General features: G+C 61.4%; 2 protein-coding genes across 2 annotated transcripts; one reads left to right on the forward strand and one right to left on the reverse strand.

Annotated features, from left to right (window-relative positions):
• Positions 1 to 6,832: 6,832 nt before the first annotated feature.
• IL10RA (interleukin 10 receptor subunit alpha) lies at positions 6,833 to 10,266 on the reverse strand (the record flags this gene model as incomplete). The annotated part of the gene is made up of 7 exons (XM_082296859.1): positions 6,833 to 7,762; positions 7,891 to 8,015; positions 8,175 to 8,325; positions 8,646 to 8,812; positions 9,056 to 9,234; positions 9,323 to 9,443; positions 10,203 to 10,266. The coding sequence occupies 7 exons, from the start codon at positions 10,264 to 10,266 to the stop codon at positions 6,833 to 6,835; spliced, it is 1,737 nt and encodes a 578-aa protein (XP_082152985.1).
• Positions 10,267 to 13,395: 3,129 nt separating this feature from the next.
• Positions 13,396 to 21,860, forward strand: TMPRSS13 (transmembrane serine protease 13; the record flags this gene model as incomplete). Its single annotated transcript, XM_082297013.1, has 13 exons — positions 13,396 to 13,416; positions 17,996 to 18,170; positions 18,427 to 18,528; positions 19,198 to 19,320; positions 19,405 to 19,534; positions 19,749 to 19,841; positions 19,926 to 19,969; positions 20,234 to 20,393; positions 20,477 to 20,649; positions 21,011 to 21,109; positions 21,345 to 21,487; positions 21,589 to 21,741; positions 21,846 to 21,860. 13 exons carry the CDS (start codon positions 13,396 to 13,398, stop codon positions 21,858 to 21,860), a joined length of 1,431 nt encoding a protein of 476 aa, XP_082153139.1.
• Between the last annotated feature and the right edge of the window lie 426 nt (positions 21,861 to 22,286).

Below are 22,286 nucleotides of genomic sequence, written 5' to 3' on the forward strand. Positions count from 1 at the left end.
ATGCCCAGAGAATATGGGATGCAGGGTCCAGCCAGAGGCTGCCTGTGCTACTGTGGCAGACTTCAGCTTGAAAAATGGTTTAGGGGCTGCAGCAGTGGGAGCTGGGCACATTGTGGGTCGCTGGTGCACCTGGCAGGTCCTGGCAGCCTCCCCAGAGCATCCCAGTGCCAGCCCTGCTGCCATGGAGGGGAGAGCAGCCCAGGAGCGGTGGCATGGCAGGAGCAGCCCTTCCTCCTTTGAGGTTCTGAAGGCTCTGAGGAAGCAGCTCAGGTTTGCAGATGTGTTACGGGCTCTGGGGCTTTGCTTCCTGGAGTCTGGCTGCAGCCAGTCACCCTTCCCTGCTCCCAGAGCCCAGCATGACACAGGTTTCTGGGCGTCTGGCTCCACTGGGGTCAGGCAGGGGTCAGGCAGGGATGACTCAGGGATGACCCAGGGCTCTGAGTGGCCACCAGCATCCCCGAGCCACACGGACACACCCCCATCCCCGTCCTCTCGCTGGCCAGCAAGGAGTGGTCCCAGCTCAGAGAGGCTGGGACCACTGCCAGGACCTGGGGGGCTGCAATTCCCGTTGTCCCCTCAGTGTTCTGCTGGCCCTGCACCCCTGCAGGCCCTAGGCATCGCCTCAGCTCTTGGCACCGAGGTCCTCACCCTGGGCAGGGCTGCTGCGGGCTTGGCTCCTGCCCTGGCCGCCCGCTGCCACTGATGTGGGGCACGGCAGGGTCAGAGGCAGAAGCAGGGGGGAATTTTGCCCCTGGATGCCCAGTTTCCAGCTGTTAATGGTTGTACCTTTTTGTCACTTTTCCCTGCAGCCACAGGAGGTGGTTTTCCCTTTCTACAAGCAGGAGTTGATTCCCGCCTGACCCCGTGGTTTGGGACTTTGAGAAGAGGATCCAATACAGCTGTAAGTGCATCATCCTGGGACATGTCTGACGGGGGGCAGCTGGTGAGGGTCACCCCGTCCTTCCCTGTCCCCTGGGGTCCTGCATGAGGCTCCAAGCCTGGGTTCTGCGTGGGCCTCTGCCACATTCCTGGCTGCTGGTCTTTGCCAGGAGGTGGCAGTCGGAGGACACGGCCACCCCGGCACCTTGCCAGAGCTAGACACACCTGTGTCCAGGGTGTCCCTGCCCCTCAGGCTCCCAGTATTCCCAGTTCAGCCTCTTCCAGCAGCGGGAGGGCAGAGCTGCCCGCGCAGGCGGGCTGGGCACAGCGATGTGCTGTCTGTCGTGTCTGCTGCAGCTCCTCTGCTTTCTCCCTGCGAACCAGTTGGACCAGTGGGCCAGGACTGGTGCTCAGCCTCGCTGCAGTGAGGCAGCTGTGCCATCAGGAGAGGAGGGGACAGGCAGGACGTGCCAGGCTCCAGCACACACAGGGCTCTGCAGCAGCGGCCTCCAGCCTGGGATAACCGAGAGCAGCTCCTGTGGCAAAACACCGGGACATGGACCCCCGGGCAGGTGAGTGGGTGGCCTTTGTCACCCTCACGGGGCAGAGGTGGGATGTTCATGGCATGGGCAGTGGTTTGGTGACCTCCCTCCCCTCTGCCCCGTGAGCTGGGGCTGGGGCTCAGTGCTGGCGTGGCTCTGCCCGAGCAGTGCTGCTCGGAGCCATCCCCCGGGATGTGGGGATCTCTGCTCCCGAGGGTGCCAGGGCAGGGATGCCTCCCACACACGGCACGGGGCAGGGCCTGGGCACGGTGCCGTCACCCTCCCACGGGCAGTGGGCGTGGGGACGGGGCAGTTTCGGCAGCCGGCTGATTCAGGGAGGCTGTTGCACCACGTTCCTCCTGCCCCGCAGCTCCCGCTGTGAGTCACGGCTGCAGCAGCTCCCTGACCTCACCCACACCGGGGGTCCCGGGGCTCCGGCTCGCTCCTGCCCCAGCAGAAACACCGGCTGCCCACGTACCCTGAGCCCTGCCAGGAGCGCCGGCTGGAAGGGGCAGGGCAGGACAGGCAGGTCCTGCTCCTCTGCACGAACCCTGGGAGCTGCGGCGCGATGCTCTGCGGCTCCCGCTGTTTGTGGATCCATCAAGTGGAGCGGGTGCTGCGGGCTGCAGGACGCCCGGGGACCTTGCTCGCTATGTAAACACCGTGACCACAGGGGAAATGTTCTCACTCCGATGGCATCTGCCTCAATTTAGCTGCTCTTAGGTCATCCCTTTCCGCTGTCTCCTCGCTCCCGGTGCCGCACTGAAGCCCGTCCCTGTACCCTGCACTGACCGTGCTGCGGGGCAGTGCCCACACCCCCTGCGCCCTCCTGGCACAGCCCCAGCAGAGCTCTCAGCACAGGAATCGATACTCAGGGGCTGTGCTGGGCACCTTGGTGTCCTGACAGTGCCAGGATCGTTGGTCGGTGCCGGATTTTGCCAGACCCTGCGGCACGGCTGGGGGGGATGGAGCGGTGCAGAGCCCGCAGATGTCCCGCACAGCCCCGTCCGTGCCCCGTCCCCGGCCGGCGCTGGCGGCAGGAGGCTGCTCGTCCTGACAAGAACATCCTCTAGAGGGAACTGCCAGCCCAGAAATGGGGCTGCGCGGGGCTGGCTGCGCGCGTCGGCCGCTCCAGTGCCACCAGGAAAGGAGAATCACCCCGCGAGGGTGTGAGTGGGACCAGGAGTGGGGATACAGCATTGTCGGGGTGGCCAGCTCCCTTCCCAGTGACCGTCCCACCTGCCAGCTCACCTGGGACAGCGGTGGTCTCCATCATGGGCCTTTGGGGGTAGCAAAAATCTCTGTGCCACAATCCTGGACAGCCCTGTAGGGTGAAGTCCCTCCCCGCCGTGGGGACAGCGCACGCCGGAGAGTTGTACCCCAGCTCCCAGGTGTCCTGACCCTGCAGGGGACAATCGGGACCCCCAGGCTCCCGGAGATGTCTGTCTGCAGATCCCCTCCTCCCTCTGCTTTCCAGGACAAGAGCCTATCAAGGTGATCGGGGTTGTCTTGGGCATTGGGCTGGCCCTGCTGATCCTGGCGAGTTTTGGCTACACCTTCATCCGGTGGTACCGGAGGGGCCGCTCCCGGCGCCGTGAGTACGGGCAGGGCAGGGGACAGGAGGAACAGGGTAGGGAGGGCTCAGAGCATGGGGCTGCAGGGACTGGGATGTGGGGAGCACGGGGGATGGGGTTCCCTGGTGCACGGGGGCTCTGGGCCGAGCTGGGGGCACTCTGAGGTGAGGAAAGGATGCACGGTGATGTCCTGGTGCTGTCCCGCTGGCTGTCCTGCCTGTCCCCCCCACCACACAGACTCACGGCAAAGCAGAGGTGTGTTCATGGCACCACATGGCTCTGACACCTCTCCCTCCTCTTCCTCCTGCCTCCCCAGGACCTGACTTCGTCTTCAACCTCTACCACTCGCGGTGAGTGACACCATGGGAGGACCAGGGCAGGCTGGCAGCTCCCTTTGTGCAGTGCCAAGGTGTCACACACCCTCCCCACTCCCAAATCCACCCAGCTCTGCTGTTGCCAGGGGGCTGGCAGGGGCTAGAGGGGGACAGGCAGCTTGGTGACCTCTCTGCTTTCCCTGCAGCGGGCTGGGGTCGGTGGCACTGGAGCTGGTGCCACCCTTCAGCATCAGTGGCTCACTGGGCACCTCGGGCAGCGGCTACGAGCCCTTCCACAACCAGGGGCCGTGAAGTGGGAGCTGGGCTGGTGAGCAGGTAGGACATCCCCCTGTCCCCCCCATCCCCCAGTGCCATGCCCCAAAGCCTCTGTGCTGCCTTGTAGCCCCTGGCCATGGCACCTTTCCCCAGGACAGTCCCACAGATTTTCCAGCAAAAGTCCTGCCTGTGGCTGGGGGGCTCCAGGGGCTTTCCCTGGGCTCTGGTTTTGGTTTCTCCCCGCACAGGCTTTGGTTTGTGTTTCCTTCCTGGCTGTCCCTGGGATGGGACGTGTGGCCAGGGACAGAGGGATGCGGCTGGAGCCTGGGTGCTCTTGCAGTGCTTCCTCTCGCTGCCTCTCACCCACCGCCCAGCACCAACAGAAAAAGCAACCAAAACCGGCTGGGGGGAATTCCTCCATTTTCACTTCTGTAATAAACAGCCCCTGAATTGTTGGATTTCGACTGATATGGCAATGGTGCAGTTTCTGTTGCTAAAAAAGCCTCACGGAATCACAGAATCATTGGGGTTGGAAGGGACCCCTGGAGAGCACCTGGTCCAGCCCCCCTCTGTCCAAGGCCACGTGGAGCAGTGACACAGGAACACATCCAGATGGGTTTGGGATATCTCCAGAGGGGGAAACTCCACAATTTCCCTGAGCAGCTCCTCCATCTTCAGTTCTCTCGCTGGCCCTCCACAGCCATGGGAGCACAGGAGGTGCCTGGGGCTGGCACTGGCCTCCCCTTTCTTGGGATGAGGAAGAGCATGCAGCCTTATCCCAGGATTCCTCAGCACTCATCCTGGAGGAAACAGCCCCGTTCCCCACGGCTCAGAGACCACCCAGCCTCCTGCATGCCCAGAGACCTGGGAGCAGACTGTTCTTAGGGAACCAGCTGAGGAGGAGGGCCAGGAGCCCCAGATTGTGGCTGGATTTGTGCAACTGCAGAAGACGCCGTGAGGGAACGGGAAATCTGGCTCAGAGGGAATGGGAAATCTGGCTCGGACCTCCTCCTCCATCCAGCATCTGCACCAACATGGAAGCTGGTTCTCTGCACTGCCAGTGCAAGGAAACGCCTCAGAAGGCCCCTGTGGAGTTCCTCCTGGATTTTTTGTACCAATTGCCTTCGGTCTCAGCAGAACAAGTGGCTGTGGAAGTGCCTGGAGCAGGACAGCAGCCGTGGGAAGCTTCTGTGGCCATGGAGAGGGGCCCTGCTTGGCCAGCGGGGGCTGGCGAGGCACAGGGGGCCTTGGGACCATTTCTTTGCAAATTTCTCTCAGAAGAAAAAGGAAGAAAACCTCATGAGGCCCACGTGGTTGTGTGTAGGGAAACCCGTGAGGACCGAGTGGGATTTCCGTGGAGTCAGGGGGAGCATCTGTGTTTGCGGCTATCGAAGCTAAACCCTGTGGTTTGTGGCTTTCTCCTGGTTGAAAGGAGAGCTCTGACTGCTCACGGAGAGGGGGAAGTGCCACCCTCTGGGGCCTGGGAGCTCATGGAGAGGGGGAAGTGCCACCCCCTGGGGCCTGGGAGCCCTCCGTGGTGAGCAGGATCTGGCGGAGCTCTGCACAACGCAGGATCCGGCCACAAGGCCTGACGTCAGCGGCGTTTAAAAGAAAAACAACAACAACAAAAAAAGCAACGAGTTTGATGACTCCATTTTCCAGAGGAAGTTGAAAAAAATTAAAAAGAAAGCGAAAAGCTCCAACCCCCAAAATATGCAGAGACAGAAGAGATGGGGCCAGTGGAGGGGCAGGAGGAGGCTCCCAGTGCCCTCCACATTCCTGTGGGATGCAGGGATGGATCTCACATGCGAGCAGTGCCTCGTGAGATGTAAGAGAAGGAAACACAGCAAGGATCAGCCCCCTCCTGCTGCCTGTGCTGGAAAACCTGAAAATAAAACCAAAACCCTTCACCTGAAAAACACCTCCCCGAAGAGGGTTTCAACCAGCAGTTTTACTGGGACTATCCCACCGTGAAGGTTCTTGGAAACGGAGTCACTTTTGGAAAACCTTCCCTGTGAGCTGGAAGGTGACCCAGAGTGAGCTGTTCCGTCTCATCCTGTTTCCATTCTGACGACACCTGCTCAGAGCATCACAGAATCAATTCGTTTGGAAAAGACCTCTGAGATCATTGGGCCCAGCCTATGACTGAACACCACGTTGCTGAGCAGAGCAGAGCCCTGATTGTTGCCTTCCCCGGTTCCCTCCACCCCTGGGTTTGATTTGTTCTGCTCCTGTCCTCCTCCCCTGGTGATGTCCCCACGCGCTGTCCCATGGGATGTGCATCCCTGTGGAATCACCGGGAGCAGCCCAGCTCCTTTTCCCTGCTGCTCCTCTGGTGAGTGCTCCCACAAATTCCCCAGGGACAACCACCCGGGAACTCAGGTGTGTGAGAAGCTCTTGGTTCTCCTTTTTCCCAGTTGTGATCTGGAAATGCTCTTCCCCACGTGAGGCAAAGGCACACTGCTCTTTGCTGATGGGGGATGTCCAAGTCTGGAAACAGAAAGCTCAGCTTGGCCTTAGGAGAGGATGAACAGACAAGTGGACCAAATAAATAGCATCATATCCTTTCTGTATTTACAAGTGAAATGCAATAAATAATGTCTGTGTCCAACAGTGGCAGAACACAGACCATAGTGTGGGTAGGACTGCCCTGGCTCGTGCTGGGCTTGTAGGTGCATCCCGTATCCTGTTCTGGGGCTGTCCCAGAGGGGCTGCATGCTGAAGGGTCTCTGTAGGGTCAGAAAAGTCCCTCGGTCCATCCATGAGAGGTCAGGCAGGGTGCTGATGTCAGGCTGACGTCTGCTTTTGGTGTCCGTGTTGTGAAAGTCCACGATGGCATCAGAAATGTGGACATCAGCAAGAGGAGCCCAGTGCTGGCCCAGGAAAGGGGGAAGTGGAAGCACAGGACTGCCCCAGGCCCTGAGAGTGGCCCTGCGCCCCGTGCTGGGTTGCTGAGGGCAGACAAGGCAGAGGTGCCCTGGTGTGCATCCTTGGTGGCCCGAGGAGGTCGGGATGAGCCCCTCCAGCACAGCCCATCCCTGTTCCCATTAGCTGGACTGGCTGGAGGGACGCACTGGGGGCTGCCCACAGCAGGACCAGGGCCAAAGCAGCCCCACCAAGGGCGAGCTGGTGCTCCTGGGCCACGTCTGGGCCCGGCACCGTGAACATTCAGGGGTTGGCAGTAGCTTATCCAGTGGCAGACGAGGTAGTTGGGTCAGTGTGCAGAGCTGGTGGCCCCCAGGACGGGTCACAGGCGGCTGTCCTTGCTGTCCCCACTGAGCCGGGTCAGGGGCTTGATGGGCAGCGTGATCCAGTCGGAGCTGAGGCTGGAGACGAGCGGCAGCGTCCCCAGGAAGGCAGTGTTGTCAAAGATGCTCAGGTCGAAGGGAGCTTTCAGGAGCTCAGGGCTGGCTTTCGAGGTCAGTGGAGCACCTGGAGCCACCCAGCTCAGCAGAGTGGGGGCTTGGGGCCCCATCTGGCTGGAAAAGTCCCAGGCAGGGGCTCCCCACGGAGCGAGGTCCTGCGTGAGGGGATGCTCGGGAGAGGACTGCTTCAAATACCCTTTGGACACGGCCAGCTCGGAGCACTCAATGTCCAGCACGGTGTCGGTGCTGCCCAGGCCCTGCACGGACCCTGCACAGCCCAGGAGGGGCATTCCCTTGTCCAGGGCCTGCTCTGGCTGCACGGTGCCCTTGGACTGCTGCAGGTACCCCCGGAACTCCACGTCTTCCTGGATGGTGGGCGAGAGCCCGGGCTCCCCTGGGCTGGCATTCCCGCTGCCAGAGGAGCAGCCAGGAGCAGGGCAGGGGCTCTCCAAGCCCACCCCACTGTCCTCAGCAGTGGGCAGCTGCTGCCTGTAGCCCTGGGGCTCGGGGCCTGCGGAGCAGCTCAGGGAGGAGGAGGAGGAGGAGGGGATGTGCAGGCAGATGCCGCTGTCGGTGCTGGTGCCGCTGCTGTCTCTGCTCCCCGTGGGCCCCAGCTGGTCCTTGGGCCATGCTGGGAGCTTCCAACCCTGCTCCAGGGACAGCTCAGCGGTGCTGGTGCTGCCGTCAGGGCTGCTGTCCGGCTGGGGCTCCTTCTGGCCCAGGAAGAGCTGCTGGATGGGGTCTGCGTCCAGGCTGCCTGAGGATGGGGGCTCATGCTCCACCCAGAGCGAGCTCTGCTTCATGAAGGATTTCTGGGAGGGAGAGAAAGAGGGGAGTGAGCTGTGCTTCACCCCTGGTTGGTGCCCACCTCTGCAAGCACTCCCCAAGCCGCAGCCTTGCTCTGGCTGCAGAGGGTGCCACGGCACTGTCCCTGCCTTACCAGGACAGACGGCGTCCTCACAGGTTTCCTTATGTAGGTGCGTGCCAGCAGAGCCCCCAGGAGGCCCAGCAGCAACAGGATGATGAAGGAGGAGCTGAGGATGCCCGGGAGAAGCTCTGCGCTCCCTGCAAGAGAGGATGTGACCGGGTGAGGGGGGAGAGGGGGATTCCTCAGTGCACACAGCACAGAGAGGCTGCCCTGGCGTGGACTCCCACATCCCCAGGGCCAGGAGGCTGGGAGGGATCTGCATCTCGTGATTCCCCCCTTCCCTGGGTCCCACTTACCGTCCCTGTGGCCGGTGGTGACGCACTGCTCGTCGGTGCGCGTGGCGGGGACGGGCCTGTTGGCCATGCTGGGCTCCACGCTCACGCAGTACTCTGTCACCGAGAACAGGTCACTGATGGTGAACTCTGCACTCTTCTCCAGCACTCTGAACTGCAACAAACAGAGCACAGGCTGGCACCTGAGAGCCCCCAGCTCCTGCTTTCCTCCCTCCTCCTCCTCCTCCTCTGTCCCCTGGGGAAAGTCCCCAGGGTGTGTTGTGCTAATGATGACAGCAGATAGACCCAAAATCCCCGCTAGAGCTGGAAAACTCTGCCATAAAACATGCAGAGACACCTCTCTGTGCTGCTGTGGCTGTGAGAAAGCTCAGCATTTACTCCCACAGAAGACCGTGCTTTAGCAATCTGTTTTTCCACTTGAGTAGCACCGTGTGGGACAGATGGGGACAACAAGGGAGCAGCAACTCCTCTCACCGTGTGGTTGTCCTGTGTCCTCCTGATGTGCACGTGGTACTGGGTCATTTCCTTCTGGAAGTCACTGTACTCCACGGTGATGTTCCCGGAGCGGAGGAGCAGCTGCAGCCGCACCTGGATGGAGTTGCCCCTCACGGAGAGGCTCTTGTCCGCCAGGCGCAGGCCGGCTGGAAGCAGATCAGTCACAACAGCAGGTCAGGGCTGTTTCCTGTTCACAGCTCTCAGCCTTTGCAGCACCAGGCTGAGCTGTGACTGTCCCACCCATCCCCCTGCGCAGCCCGCCTGCCCTCCAGGGAGGTGTGGAGGGAAATATCCCTGCGTTCATTCATCCCACTGCTCTTCCCAAGCAGTTTGGCACCCTGACCCCACCAACCCCAGCGCAGCGTGGACAGAGGCAAACCCCAGCCCACCTTCCTGTGGGGAGAAGGCGTTGGTCCTTTGCCAGGGGGACGTGCGGTTCCCAGACACGGCTCTGACCTGCGCATAGTAGCGCCGCTCAGAGTCCAGGGTGTAGTAGGTGAGGTCACAGAAGTGCTCTGAGGTCTCCCCGCACTCTGGGATGGCTGTCCAGTTGACTTTTGAGCCATAGCTGCGGGGAGAAGCACCAGGGTTGAGCAGAGAGCTGGAATCAGATCCTGGCAGGGCAGGACCCCCGTGTTTCCCCTCGTGTTACTCACACTTTGTACTCCACGTCGTAGCGGGCGCTGCTGGGGGAGTCGTGCCCCGGCTCCCACCTCAGCAGGTGCCGTGCCACCTCCGCGGTGAAGCGCACATGCTGGGGCCTGGCCAGCTCCTCACCTGCGGGACACACGGTGAGCTCGGCGAGGCTGCACAGCCCTGTCCCACCAGCCCCACAGGGACAGCCTCGGGACAGCCTCCTGCATCGCCCCGTGATGGGTGACGTGACAGCACTGACCACCCGAAACGTGCAAGCCTTTGCCCAGATTTCTCTTTCTGACTTTCAGGATTTACTCATTCCCCTCTTCTCCTTCCTCTTTCTTTGGGGACAGCCCAGCTGGGGCTTCTCGGTTCTTTTCTGCCCCAAGAAAGGAGCTGTATTTGCATCCCTCATCCCCTGCCGTTTGCCACCAGCTCTGTTTGGACTCGGCTTTCCTGTTTTGCTCATCTGCTGCCTGGATGAAACCAGACTTTTTCACACCTCCTGCCTGATCTCGGTATTGTCACCTGGCAGAAAAGCCTCACTTGTACATCTGCCACCTTTCCCTTGCAGGTTTCCCCGGCAGCTGCTGTGTGCTGGCAAACACCCACCCCAGCACTGTGTTCCCAGTGACCACGGCCCGTCGTGGTCACACCAGTGCGGACAAGCCAGGCTGGTGCCCCTCGTTGAGCCTTCGGGCTCCCAAGCAGCAATGAAAAGCAAGCGACAAGCATGCCCTGCTCTGAAGCACTGATCTGAGGGCTGAGCACCCAGCCAAGGTGTCCAGGCTGTGGCTCCAACCCCCTCTCTGTCTGCTCCCCCTTTCCAAGGAGCCCACCCGGAGCCGTGGGGCTCAGCCCCAGCCAGCAGGAAGATGAAAACCAGCACAAGAGACTCACCGCGCGTTGGGCAGGCAAGGAGCAGTGCCAGGCACAGTGCCAGGGCGGTGGCAAAGGGGACCATGGCTGCTCAGCATCCTCCGTGGCAGCAGGGCGAGCTCGTGGCTGGGCTCTGTCCCAGCAGCAGCTGAGTGCTCGTTTTTCCCCCGGGGGCTGGCTCAGTGACGTCTCGGAGGCGTTCGAACAGCGCCAGCAAAGTGACTGAGCAGCCGCTTCCACTTCTCTTTGCTGTCCACCCACTCACCCCAGCCAAAGCCTCAGCCCAGGCTGGGCATTTCCGACAGAGCTTGACAGGAAGAATTCCGGGGGCTTTTCTGAGCAAAGCAGGGCTGTGCTGAGAAAGGCAAGTACAAGTGAATGATGTCTCTGCTGCTTTGGTGTGAAATGAGGTGTTAAAAGCACCGCACAGGTGAGTGTTAGCACCGAGGGTGACCTGGCTCAGGGGTTTTACTGAGTGCAGCACTGTGTCCTGTCCTGCCAGCAGTAAATCCAGCCAGGTTCTAACCAGCCCCGGAGTCCCAGGAGGGGGTTCTGGCTTTCCCTTCCTTTGGGCTCAGCCTTCTGCCTCAGCCTGCAATTCCCCTTTCTCCATTTCTGGGTCTGAGGAACAACCTCTGGGCTATCCCATGTCCTGCAAACACCCTGGCACAGGGGTGCCATCGAGAATCCAGTGTCACACAGGGGCTGCCACTGTTCCTGAGGCTGTGGTAGCCCCCCCGCGTGTCTGTGACCCCTGGCCCCACGGCGATGTCCTGCCTGCCTGGTGATGCTGGGACCTTGGTCAACTCCCAGCAGGCTGCGAGTGCTCTGCTTTGCCTCAGAGCTTGCTTGAGGGCTTTCCTGGGGCCCTCATGTGGTGGAAAGTGATTTTCCTCAAAAAGAGGAATTTCCCACTGGGGAGTTAGTGGAAAGGATACAGACAAGAGAAACCAAAAGCGCTCTGGACAGACTCAGAGAGCATCATAGGGGGCATAGACATGGCAGGCTCCTCTTTGAAGAACAATCTTAAATGCCTGAAGTGGGAGATTTCTCCTGCTTTCCCTGACTTATCCTTTTTGCTGAAGGCCAAGGGCTTCCACAAACTTCCAGCCTGGCCGGAGCACCAGCAGCAGATGCCCTCCCTGCCTTGGGTTTATCCCCCTGCCCTGGGCAGACCAGCTGATGTCCTGCCACTCTGCTCTCGGCCCCTGGGTCACTGGGCAGCCACTGAACAGAGGCGTCGAAATGAAGCACAGCCAGACCCACACAAAGCCACAGACTGTGTTTTGTGTAAGGTGATGACAATTAAAAGCAACGGGACCAAAACCCAGGAAAGGGGAGTTTTGTGGAAACGCCACTGTGGGGCTGGTCCTGTGGGTGAGGCGGTTCAGAGGCTTGGGAGAAGTGGTTGGCAGTTTAGGGGAAGATGAAAGAGGCTGAGGAGGAACGAGAGTTCTGCAGAATTCTTGCATGGCAAGTGGAACTCAGGCTGGCTCCTGAGCTCTGCAGGGAGGGCACTGCCAGGTGCCACGGGAGAGGCAGGCGAGGGGACAGTGTGAGCTGGGGGTGATGTGGCTGACCCTGAAATGCCTCCCTGTGCACACACTGCAAAGAAACGCAGGCCAGGAGCACCTGGGTCTGTGCATTTCCCTTCCTGGTGTCCCTCAGGAAGCTTTTGCAGGGTGACAGCAGGGTCACACAGGTGATGCTGCACCGAGCAGGGCAGGGATGGGGCCGGAGGGCTGGTTCTGCACAGCCCTGCTGCAGGACAGAGCAGAGCAGAGTGATCCTCATCCCAATTCCCTCATGCCTGGAGGCTGGAGCAGCTCTCCTGGGCTGGTGGAGCTGGCTCTGGCTGTGTGTTTTAGCTGCTCTTTGCTGACTGGGAGGGCTCACAGCAGCAGTTACCAGCAGGGAAGGTGAGGATTTCCCCTGGGAGCTGCTGTGCATGCTGACATTTACCATCGGGCTGCTGGAGTCAAGCCACACACCCTGTTCTCTGGAACTTGCTCTCCATCGGTGGCTTTGTAGCAAGCAATGAATGATTCCTGGAATTGTTTTCTGAGAATCCCTTTCTGAAGCGGACGCAGCAGCTCAAGGGGGCACGGCTGGCTCAGGGCTGTCTGGGGGTGCAGCTCAGTGCTTGGCCACCCCTGGCACTCAGCAGGCAAAGCCTGCAGAGGCACAAAAAGCAAACAAAACCCCCCCAAAACCACTCATGCCTGTGAAATTTACAGAGGAGTGCACTGTGGAGTGAGGGCTGGCTCAGAACTGCTCTGTGAGCTGGGATCCTGAGAGCAGGAGGGGTCCAAGGAATCCAGCCCAGGCTTCCCAGCCTCAAAAGGAAGGGGCTTTGCAGCAGGGCTCCTCCAAGCTTGGATGTCCCTGCCGGTCTCCTGCCCTTCTGATGAGCAGGTGTGGGTGGGGAGCTGGATGAATAAGGGACTTACACTATGAATAATGCCCAGAGAAACGTGTGGCACTGCAGGTCATGGGCCTGGCTGTCAGGAAGCACAGAATGAAGCTAGGCTTTTCTCCTTTAATCGGGATATTTTCACCCGCTTCTGCCTGGGTTCTTGGTCAAGCAGAGCAGCCCCCAGGCTGTGCCTGCAGGGGAGGCAGGGGCTGCTGCTGGCTCCTGGAAGAAGCATCGCTCCATTAGTGGAGGAGTGAAAAGGCCTCTAGAGAAACTAGGGGGAAATGGCATTTCATTTCCCTTGGAACAGAGAATTCTTGACCTCTGGGTCACACTTGAAAGCTCTTCCTGGGGTTGGGCAAGGCTGTGCATCCCCTCCTGTGCTCGGCAGGGCAGGAGAGCTCTGGGTGAGTGAGTGAGTGAGTGAGTGGTGGGCACAGAGGGGAGGAAGCAGGGCTTGGGCAGCCAGGAGAGCAGCGGGCAACCTCAGGATGCTGCTGTGCCCTGGGGCCAGGTCTCACCCGCTCCCGGATTCCCGAGGCCCCGCTGCCCCTGCCCCGCATCCCTGGGCCGGCCGGCACAGGGCAGGTGTTTTGCAGGCTGCGCCTGGAGCAGTTGGGAAACCGGCGGCGCTGGAGCCGGGCGGCAGGTCCGACTGGTTTGCTGCTGGCACTGACGTACGAGCCCGCTCGCCAAACACCTCCTGCCCCGGCCCCGCGGAGCCGGCTCTGCTCGGCACCGCGCTGCTGGCATGGCCGTGCCGGAGCTCTGAGCCCAGCCCAGCCCCGATCCCGGCCCATGGACGGCAAAACCCCCCCGGTAAGTGCGGGCGGCTCCCGGCTTGGGGGCGCGGGGCGCTCCGGGGCTCGATGGACACGCTCCCCTCGGGGTTTGCTGGAAGGACCGGCCTCTCCCTCCTGCTCTCCGGGGTGTTCCTTCACAGCAACCGGAGGGAGAAGGAGCCGGGGGAGCTGCCTGGGGAGCTGCTGCCTCCGGCACCTCTTGGCACACGGAGGGAGGGCAGCCAGCAGCATCCCTGGTGCCAACCCCGTGCTGGCAGAGGTGTCGAGGCTCTCGGGTACTTTGCCACACTGGAGTTGTGAACTGAGGGAACCAGTTGGTGCTGTCAGAGGGATCTGGTGCCGCTTGGCACGTTCCTGAGCCCTCCGGCACTTTCCAGCAGCACTGCACTGGTGGGCACGGCCCTGCTGCTCCCCCTCTCCAGGCAGTTTTCCCTGTGCCCTTTTTGGGCTGGGCTGACTGGGACCTGCTCAGCCCTGGATGTGGGGCTTTGCTGAGCATCCTGTCATGAAGAAAACATCCATCCCGGCTGGGCACCGGGCGAGGCACCGAGTAATTACCGTGCCGAGCAGCGCCGGCTGTGCCAGCGACACATGGAACAAAGGCGGCGGTGACGGGGTGGATGGGGCTCCAGGGGAGGCAGGGCCAGCTCTAACACTGTCCTCTTCCTGCCCCTTGGCGTGGGGGTGCCAGCCAGGAGCAGGGGCACAGCGGGGTCATGCTGGATGTTGGCTGGGTCTGAGGAGATGCCAAGTGGTCTCAGGGTGGCCCCAAAGCAGGGTGGCATCACTGCATCTTGGTGACAGTGGGGCAGGAACTGGGATGCCCACATACAGAGACAATTGCCCAATACTGGACAACCCGACTGGGCCACCTTGGCATTGTCACTCGGGTTAAATGGGCCATCAGGAGTGCCAGGAGCCACCCTTGCCTCTGCAACTGCAGCAGAGTTGCTTCGTCTTTCCAGGCCTCCGTTTGCCCCTCGGTGGAGTGAGGTGAGCAGCAGTTACTCAGGCCCTGGAACATTTTGGGATCTGTGCCGAAGGGTGCTCACACTGGCATAGGGTGACCTGTCCCTGGCCACACCGGGCTGGCTCAATCGGCAGCTGGTCACCTGCACTTGCAAAGTGACCCTGGCTGGCTTTGGGATTTCCCTTTGCTGTGTGTATCGGGGTCTTGGCAGTGTCCTCTCGTCCTGTTCTGGGGCTGGGTCTGTCCTCTCCCAGGGAGGCCCCTCTCAGCAGTGGCACTCGAGCAGGACAGGGTCACCCGGCGGGACTGGGGCTCTCACAGGCTGGGGACGGCTTTGTCCCCAGCGAGGACAATGTCTCCGTTGTGTGCTGGCTGAGCTGCTCTGCGCACACAATCGGCGCTTCACAACCAGGTGAAGGAGTTCCCAGCCTGGACACGGGGCTGTGAGCAGCTGGAGCCATGGCGAGGGTGGGCAGCCGAGCTCAGCTGGCGAGGATGATCTGAGGCAGCTCCTTCCAGTTTATCTAAGCCAGGGCCCACACGGTGGGGCCCTGGGTCTGGTTGCAACACCCAGGTGTTCCCTGGCTTCCGCTTTCCCTCCCACTCTGAAACTGCGGGTGACTGCTGGCTGGTTTCCCTGGATCCTGAGCCTCCAGCCAGCCTGGATTGCCGTTCCCCTGGTGATTGTCCTCTGCTGGTCCACATCAGGGTGCAGAGCTGCAGGTCAGTGCAGGTGGCAGCTCATGGCACAAAGGGAACAGGCACCTCAGTGCTGCTGTCTTTGACTTGGGTGCCTTGCCCAGCTCTGCTCTAAGCCTTGGAGCAGGGAGAGGGAGTGAAGGTGATGTTTGCACTTCTGACAGGTTTAGCAAAGGGCTCATGTTGCAGACAGGCAGTGTCTGCAAGGTGAGCAAAGCTGGCCAGGAGTCCCCGAGTGTCCCCAGTGTCCCTCCTGGCTGTCCTGTGAAAGCCATCTGTGCCACAAACAGGGCCTGGCTGTGCCCCCCTCCCCACAGCTGCCTCTGGCATGGATCACTCCCATGGCTGGTGGAGCATTGGCAGAGGCCGTCAGCGAGTGGGCTCAAACCACAGCCACACGTGTGATCTGAGCTCGGCTCTGCCTCTGACTTTTACTCAAAAGCCAGCGAAGGATGAGTAAAGGTTTTGTGGGCAGGAGCCATCACTCACTCACCGGGGTCACACGCTCTCCTCAACAGAAACATCTCGTGAAACCACCGCATGCACCACTGCATGCACCCTGCTGCAGTGGCCCTAAACTGCTTACCTGGAGCCCGTGGCAAGAGCTCTGTTACCTTCTTTGGCAGGCCCACAAAATTCTTTAGACTTTTAAGGAAGTAAGTAGCTGGAAGTTCACTGAAAGAGCATTTGCTTCCTGCTGAGGAGTGCTCAGAGCAGTCTGACCTACGGCATATTTCGGTGTTAATTTGATATATTTGCACACTGGAGGTGGGAGTGCTGTGGCATCCAGCCTTGCTGGCTCCCTGGGGAAGCTGGGCTGTGTTTTCTGAGTGTGATGGAGAGGTTTCCCCTTTGGAGGATTGCACTTCTGCTGGTCTCATAAGCAAAGGGTTACAGCTGCTGCAGGGTGAGACGTGAAATATCAGATGTGTGGAGATGACAGGCACACAAATGCCAGGGTAAAAGGACATTTACAAAAACCTCATTTAGACGTAGGCAGGAGAAATTCTTTTCCCCAGAAGGGTTTCTGGCATCCCCCCATTGCTTTGCTCAGGACCTGTCACCGACAGTGAGCACTGAGGGTAGCCAGGGACGCCCCACGATGTGGGCGTGTGAGAACTGAAATCCCCTCAGTGTTGTGGCTGCTCAGGCTCATCAGGGGAGGGCACTGCAGGGCACCCTCCAGCCCTCCCAGTCCCGAGGAGAAAACAGAGGGGCTCTCCTGATCTCCCTGGCACCTCTGGGAGAAGGCGAGGCTGCGGCACTGCTGGGAAACCCGGGTGTAGGGAAACCTGGAGCAGATCCAGGCTTGCTCCTGCTGTCTGGCGGGGGAGGGGTGAGAGTGGGGCTGATGCAGTGAAACAGAAAGTGCCTCTGCTCCGGAAGGTGCCTCTCTCTGCTCCTCCCCGTGCACAGGAGCCCGGGGAGCTCCACACGAGCGGGGAGGTGGCTCCCCATGGCCGGGGGACATTAGCGGTGCCTGTGCCAAGGGCCCGCGGGGATGGGAGGAGGTTTGTGCCGGGGGCTGGCCCCGCACACCCCGCTGCTGGCCAGGGCGGGTGGCCCGGCCGCTCCCGGAGCCCGGGGTGCTGTGGCCGCCGGCTCTGCGGGGCTGAGCTCGGCAGGCACAGCCCGAGCAGGGCAGGCGTGTCCCCGGTGTGCGGCCGGCGCTGGGCTGCGCTCGGACCCTGCGCGGGACGCGTGGCCACGCCGGGCCGTGAGTCACAGATAATGCCCAGGAAGTTACACCAGCGCATCGCAAGGGAGGGCACAGCCGAACTGACGAAGCACAAAGCACGAGCAGCCTCACGACCTGCTCATTAGGGCTCCCGGTTCCCGGCAGGAAACACGAGGGGAGAGAAAACCCAGCTGGAAGGGCGAGGGGAGCTCCCAGCAGTGCCCCCGCTGTGCCCATGTGCCCGTCCTGCCCGTTCCAGAGATGTGCTCCAGCCCCAGTGCTCCTCGCTGGCTTGGCAGGGAAAGGGATGATTTCTGCTCGTGGAGAAGGTGATCTCTAGCAGTGCAGGGCCGAAAATCAGAGACAGGCTCCCAGAGGGATGTGTTAGAGCCCATCTCTGGCTGGTAAGTTGTCCCTGCGGGGTGGTGGCTCCACTTCTCCCTGGGTTCCCCTTCAGAAGAGCTGTTACAGAATCCCAGAATGGTTTGGGTTGGAAGGGACTTAAAGCTCACCCAGTTCCAGCCCCGTGCCCTGGGCAGGGACATCTTCCACTGGACCAGGTTGCTCCAAGCCCCATCCATCCTACAAAAGGAAGAGGAAGCAGCATTTATTTGGGGATTTGTTCACAGGTTGTCTCTGAAGGAAAATGAGAGGCTCTGGTTTCTGTCACTGAGGGAGCATTTGGAGAGTGTATTTTGAGGAAAGGAAACAGATACATATTCTTTTGGGAATTCATGGATCGGGAGTGACACAACTGCAGAGCAGCATTCCAGGGTGCAGGACGTTTCAGGGCTTGGAAAACACTGATTATTAAGTGTTACTAAATGACAGCTGGAAATTGCAGTGTATTTTTCAAATGGCTAATTAAGGATAGATGCATAAATTGGGGCACTGGCCCCGTGGAACTGGGCCACAGCGTGACTGTCACGATGCCAAATGCCCGGCTGATTGCTTGGCACTCAGTGATGGCTTTGGGAAGTTCAGCCCCCTGAAGGGGAAAAGCCTTGTGACAAGGAGGTTTTTGGCCACCCTGGGTGGGTTATGGTTCAGGTTCTGGTACAGAGAGAAGCACTGGGGTTGTGACTCTCCGTGAGGCTCGTGGTACTGTGAGGAGCAGGCTCGTTGTGGTGCCAGGGGGGCTCAGCTCCGTCCCTGTGTTGCTTTAACCTTCACAGCTGGCAGGGTGGCAGCTGGGGGACTCTCTGGTGGGCAGCAGTCGCTGCTGGTGACAGTCCCCTCTGCCCACAGACCACTGCCTCGACCAGCAGTGTCCCCCCCAGCCTCCTCCATGTCTCCACGGTCAGCAGCATCTTCGGTGCCCGACCTCCGCAGCCTCGAGAGAACGTCCTGGGCATCAGCTTCAAACCCTACAGCCCCGAGTCCGGCCCGGCCCCGAGCCCCTGCTCGGCCTGTGAGAGCACACGTAAGGATGGGGCACGGGGTGGTTCCTGGCCCTGGTCCCACCCAGGATGGGGCAGGATGGAGGGAGGCAGGGATGGCACCGAGAGCCGGGCTGGGGTTTCCCTGGGGGTGTGAGGGGACAAGGGAGAGGACAGTGACCACAGGGCAGGTTGGGTGTGCATGGCCCTGCTCTCCCACAGCCCAGAGGGGGACAGCAGGGTCTGAGGTGCCCTGGGGTGGCAGCTACCCCCCTGACCCTGCCTCTGCCCTGCTGCCAGGATCCTCCATGTTCAGAGCTCCTTGCATGAGCCAGCGGCGGCTTGCGCTCATCTTCTGCGTCTCCGTCCTCATCGTGCTGCTCATCGCCCTCATCCTGCTGTGTGAGTGGGGTCCCAGCCCGGGGTGGCTCTGGCTCCTGGAGGGCACCTCAGAGGGGCTGGGAGTTGGCAGAATCTGGGAATACCCACACTGGGAGGTGCCAAAGGGAAACCCCTGGCCCAGAGGCAGGGATGTGCTTGTCCCTTTCCCTGGGTGTTCCTGACATCTGGTGGAGAGATGGGAGCTGGGGAGGCAGAAAAGGGATCTGCTGCCTGGGCTGATGGCAGCATCTGGGGGGCTTGGGGCTCTGCAGTGTGCTTTCCTTCTGCTGGGCTTACTCCGGTGGGCAGCAGGGCACCCCAGCAGCGCCCACAGTTGCCCTCCCCAAGGCAAATCATTGTCCATAGGCAGAACAGGCACAACACCGGGAAACCCTGGTGACATCCAGCTGCCACTCTCCAGCCGTGGGCTTGAAGCACTCACAGGCTGAATGCATTTTGTGTGGGTGAAGGGAGAGGGGCTTGCAGCAGCTGGGCAGCACAGGGGGGTGCTCGAGCTGGCCAGTCCTCCCCCAGCCCTGTGTCCAGTTCACTCTTGGCTCAAACACACCTCACACCTGGTGACTGGGAATGTTTCTGTGCCTGGCACGCCTCCGGATGCCCACCCAGGTGGGTCACAGCCCCTCACCCACGGCCAGCCCTGGCCTCAGCGTGGCGTTCTCCTGCTTCCAGTCATGTTCTGGCGGTCGCAGACGGGCATCGTGTACAAGGAACCAGCAGAGAGCTGCAAGGACAGCGCCGTGCGCTGCGATGGTGTCGTCGACTGCTCCCAGAGGAGTGACGAGCTGGGCTGTGGTGAGGCACCAGGAGCTGGGATGGTGGGAATGAGGGGAGCCCTGGGGTGCTGGGCACCCCTGACCCTCCCGCTCCATCCCACAGTGCGCTTCTCATCCGAGGAGTCCTTGCTCCACGTCTACTCCAGCACCGAGAGCCAGTGGCTGCCGGTGTGCAGCAGTGACTGGGACGAGTCCTTCTCCAGGAAAACCTGCCGGCAGCTGGGATTTCAGAAGTAATTCCTGGAGGATAGGTTGTTCTGCTTGGGTGCCGGGGCCCTGCCAGGCCCCTGCCCTGCCTGAGTGCAGGGTTTGCTGTTCTGTTTCCCTGGTGTTGCGTTTTCCCACTGGAAGGCGGCGTGTGCAGCGCTGCTCTGGCCATAATGCAGGGACCAAGTGGTCAGTGCCTGGATGGGGGGGACCCTCACTGCCTGTCCTCTCCCCTCCCAGTGCGTCACAGACCGAGTTCATCCCCATGCGTGTCTCTGGCAAGAGCCTCACGGTGACTGACGAGAGAGAGACCATCCAGCAGAGCCTCAACAGGTACCAGGGTGGCCTCCTGCCCTGCCCCTGCCCTGGTGCCGCAGGAATGGGGCTGAGGCTGGGTCTCCCTCCTCTCTCCTGCAGCTCCCAGTGTCTCACAGGAAAGTACGTCTCCCTGCGATGCACAAGTAAGGAGCTGGCTGGGACATGGATGGGAGTGAGCCCCTTTTTCACAGGCCTGGGATCATTTTTCCCCCTTCTCTGCACAGGGTTGGGCAAATGGGGCTTTTTCCAGCAAATTTTCTGGGTGATAGAAAACTAATATTGCATACCCTGGTCCCCACTGGGCCTACAAGTGTGGCACCCATGGGTGGTGGGGTTGTTGTGTGTGTGTCCCCCTCCATGCTGCCCTTCCCCCCGAGCCTTTCTCCCAGCCCTGCTCTCCCCTCCAGCTTGCGGGCAGAGGATTTCTGGCCGGATCATCGGGGGGAAGGAGACGTCTGTGAACAAATGGCCCTGGCAGGTCAGCGTGCAGTACGGGTCCATCCACATCTGTGGCGGCACCATCATCGACGCTCAGTGGGTGCTCACCGCTGCCCACTGCTTCTTCATGTGAGTGCCACTGCCAGCCCAGGCACCCAGCCCAGCCCCGTGCCCCGGGTCTCACTCCCTCCTGCCCCATCTCACCCTGCCAGGAACAGCATGAAGATCCTGGACGACTGGAAGGTGTACGGAGGGGTGTCGGACCTGAAGCAGCCCATGGAGGGCATCCCTGTGTCCCAGGTCATCATCAATTCCAACTACAGCGACGACCATGACGACTACGACATCGCCCTCATGAAGCTCTCCAGGCCACTGCTGCTCTCGGGTGAGGCCTCACAGCTCACCTGGGCTTGGCTGGGGTGGCGTTTGGGGGACAGGGCAGGAGCGAGAGGCCGCTTGGGTCACCTTGCAACCATGGGGTGTGTGGGGCTGCTGCCAGCTGGAGCATCCAACCCTGCTGTGGCCACCTCGCTTGTCCCGTGGCCAGAAAGGGTCTGGCACACACAGCCGTGGGCTCGGCTGTGCCACCAGCCCCACATGGGCCCGGGGAGACCCTGCTGGGGTGGGCAGAGAGGGGAGCCTTTCCTGCGCCCCACGCTCCTCCCTGGCTGCGGGGCTGCGACGATTTCTGTGCCGGGTGACTCACCCGTCCCTCCCCGCCCGGCTCCCATCCCGTGTCCCCGCAGCCCAGGTCCGCCCCGCCTGCCTGCCCATGTACGGCCAGCGATTCCAGACCGGCCGGTCCTGCTTCATCACCGGCTTCGGGAAGACCAGGGAGAATGAAGGTGAGGGAGGACTCCGGCTCCCCGCAGGCAGCTCCTGCCCACGAGCACAGCCCTGCTGTGGCCCTCGAGGGCTTTCCCGCAGGGAGAACCCTCGGGATTGCCCTCCCAGCTGCGAGGCTTTGCAGAAACAAGCCCTGTGAGAAACACCCGCTTCCTCCCTGCTGCTGGGACAGGGCCCGGGGCGGTGGGGGGATGACGAGGCCCCTCCTGCCCCACAGCTCTTCCTGCCTTGCAGATAACACATCCCCGAAGCTGCGGGAGGCCGAGGTGAAGCTGATTGACTACAAGATCTGCAACAGCGACAAGGTGTACGAGGGCTACCTGACCCCCCGGATGATGTGCGCCGGGTACCTGCAGGGAGGGAAGGACGCCTGCCAGGTGAGCTGGGGGCTCACCAGGGGAGAGCTGCCCGGTTTTGGGTACCCACAGAGGGGCGTCTCCCATCTCCCCTTCCTCACTGCTCTGCTCCTCTGAGCCAGGGTGACAGCGGAGGGCCCCTGGTCTGCGAGGACGACGGCCGCTGGTATGTGGCCGGGGTGACGAGCTGGGGAACAGGATGTGGCCAGAAGAACAAGCCCGGAGTGTACACCCGGGTGACAAAGCTCCTCAGCTGGATATACAGTAAAATGGAGGTGAGGTGGCAGGGCTGTGCCTGGGCAGGGTGGCCCTGCAGAGGGGCTGTACCCCCAGCCCAGCCCCTGGCACCTCACCCCGCTCTCCTCTCTGTCCCTTGCAGAGTGAGAACGACTAAGAGCGGGATGGACACTTGCCTGGGCTGTGCCTTTCCAGCTGGCACGGGCCACTGTCCTGGGCTGTGGCCAGGGCACGATGCCACCAGCCAATCCCCCACCTCTCTCTGGACTGTCTGTGCAGCCAGGGACCTGTGGCTGCCGCCGAACTCTGAAAACAGCGCCTGCAAAGTGACCCTGCCCTCGCCTGGTGCCAGGCTGACATGGTGGCAGCTGGGCACAGCACCAAGCCAGGCCCGGGGGGACACAGCCCATGCCAGCGGCTGGCCGTGCTGGCTGGGGGACACCTCCTCGCCCCGTGTCTGTGGCTCTTCTCCTGTAAATAGACCTGTCTGGACAGGGTGTGCGAGTGCTTCCTGCCAGGGCCGTGGCACACTCAGTGGGCGAGGGGCTGCCAGCAGTGCCCGTGGAGAGGGAACTCTCTCCTT

The sequence above is a fragment of the Coloeus monedula genome (genome assembly GCF_965178545.1).
Source record: "Coloeus monedula genome assembly, chromosome: 25".
NCBI classification, from domain to species: domain Eukaryota; kingdom Metazoa; phylum Chordata; class Aves; order Passeriformes; family Corvidae; genus Coloeus; species Coloeus monedula.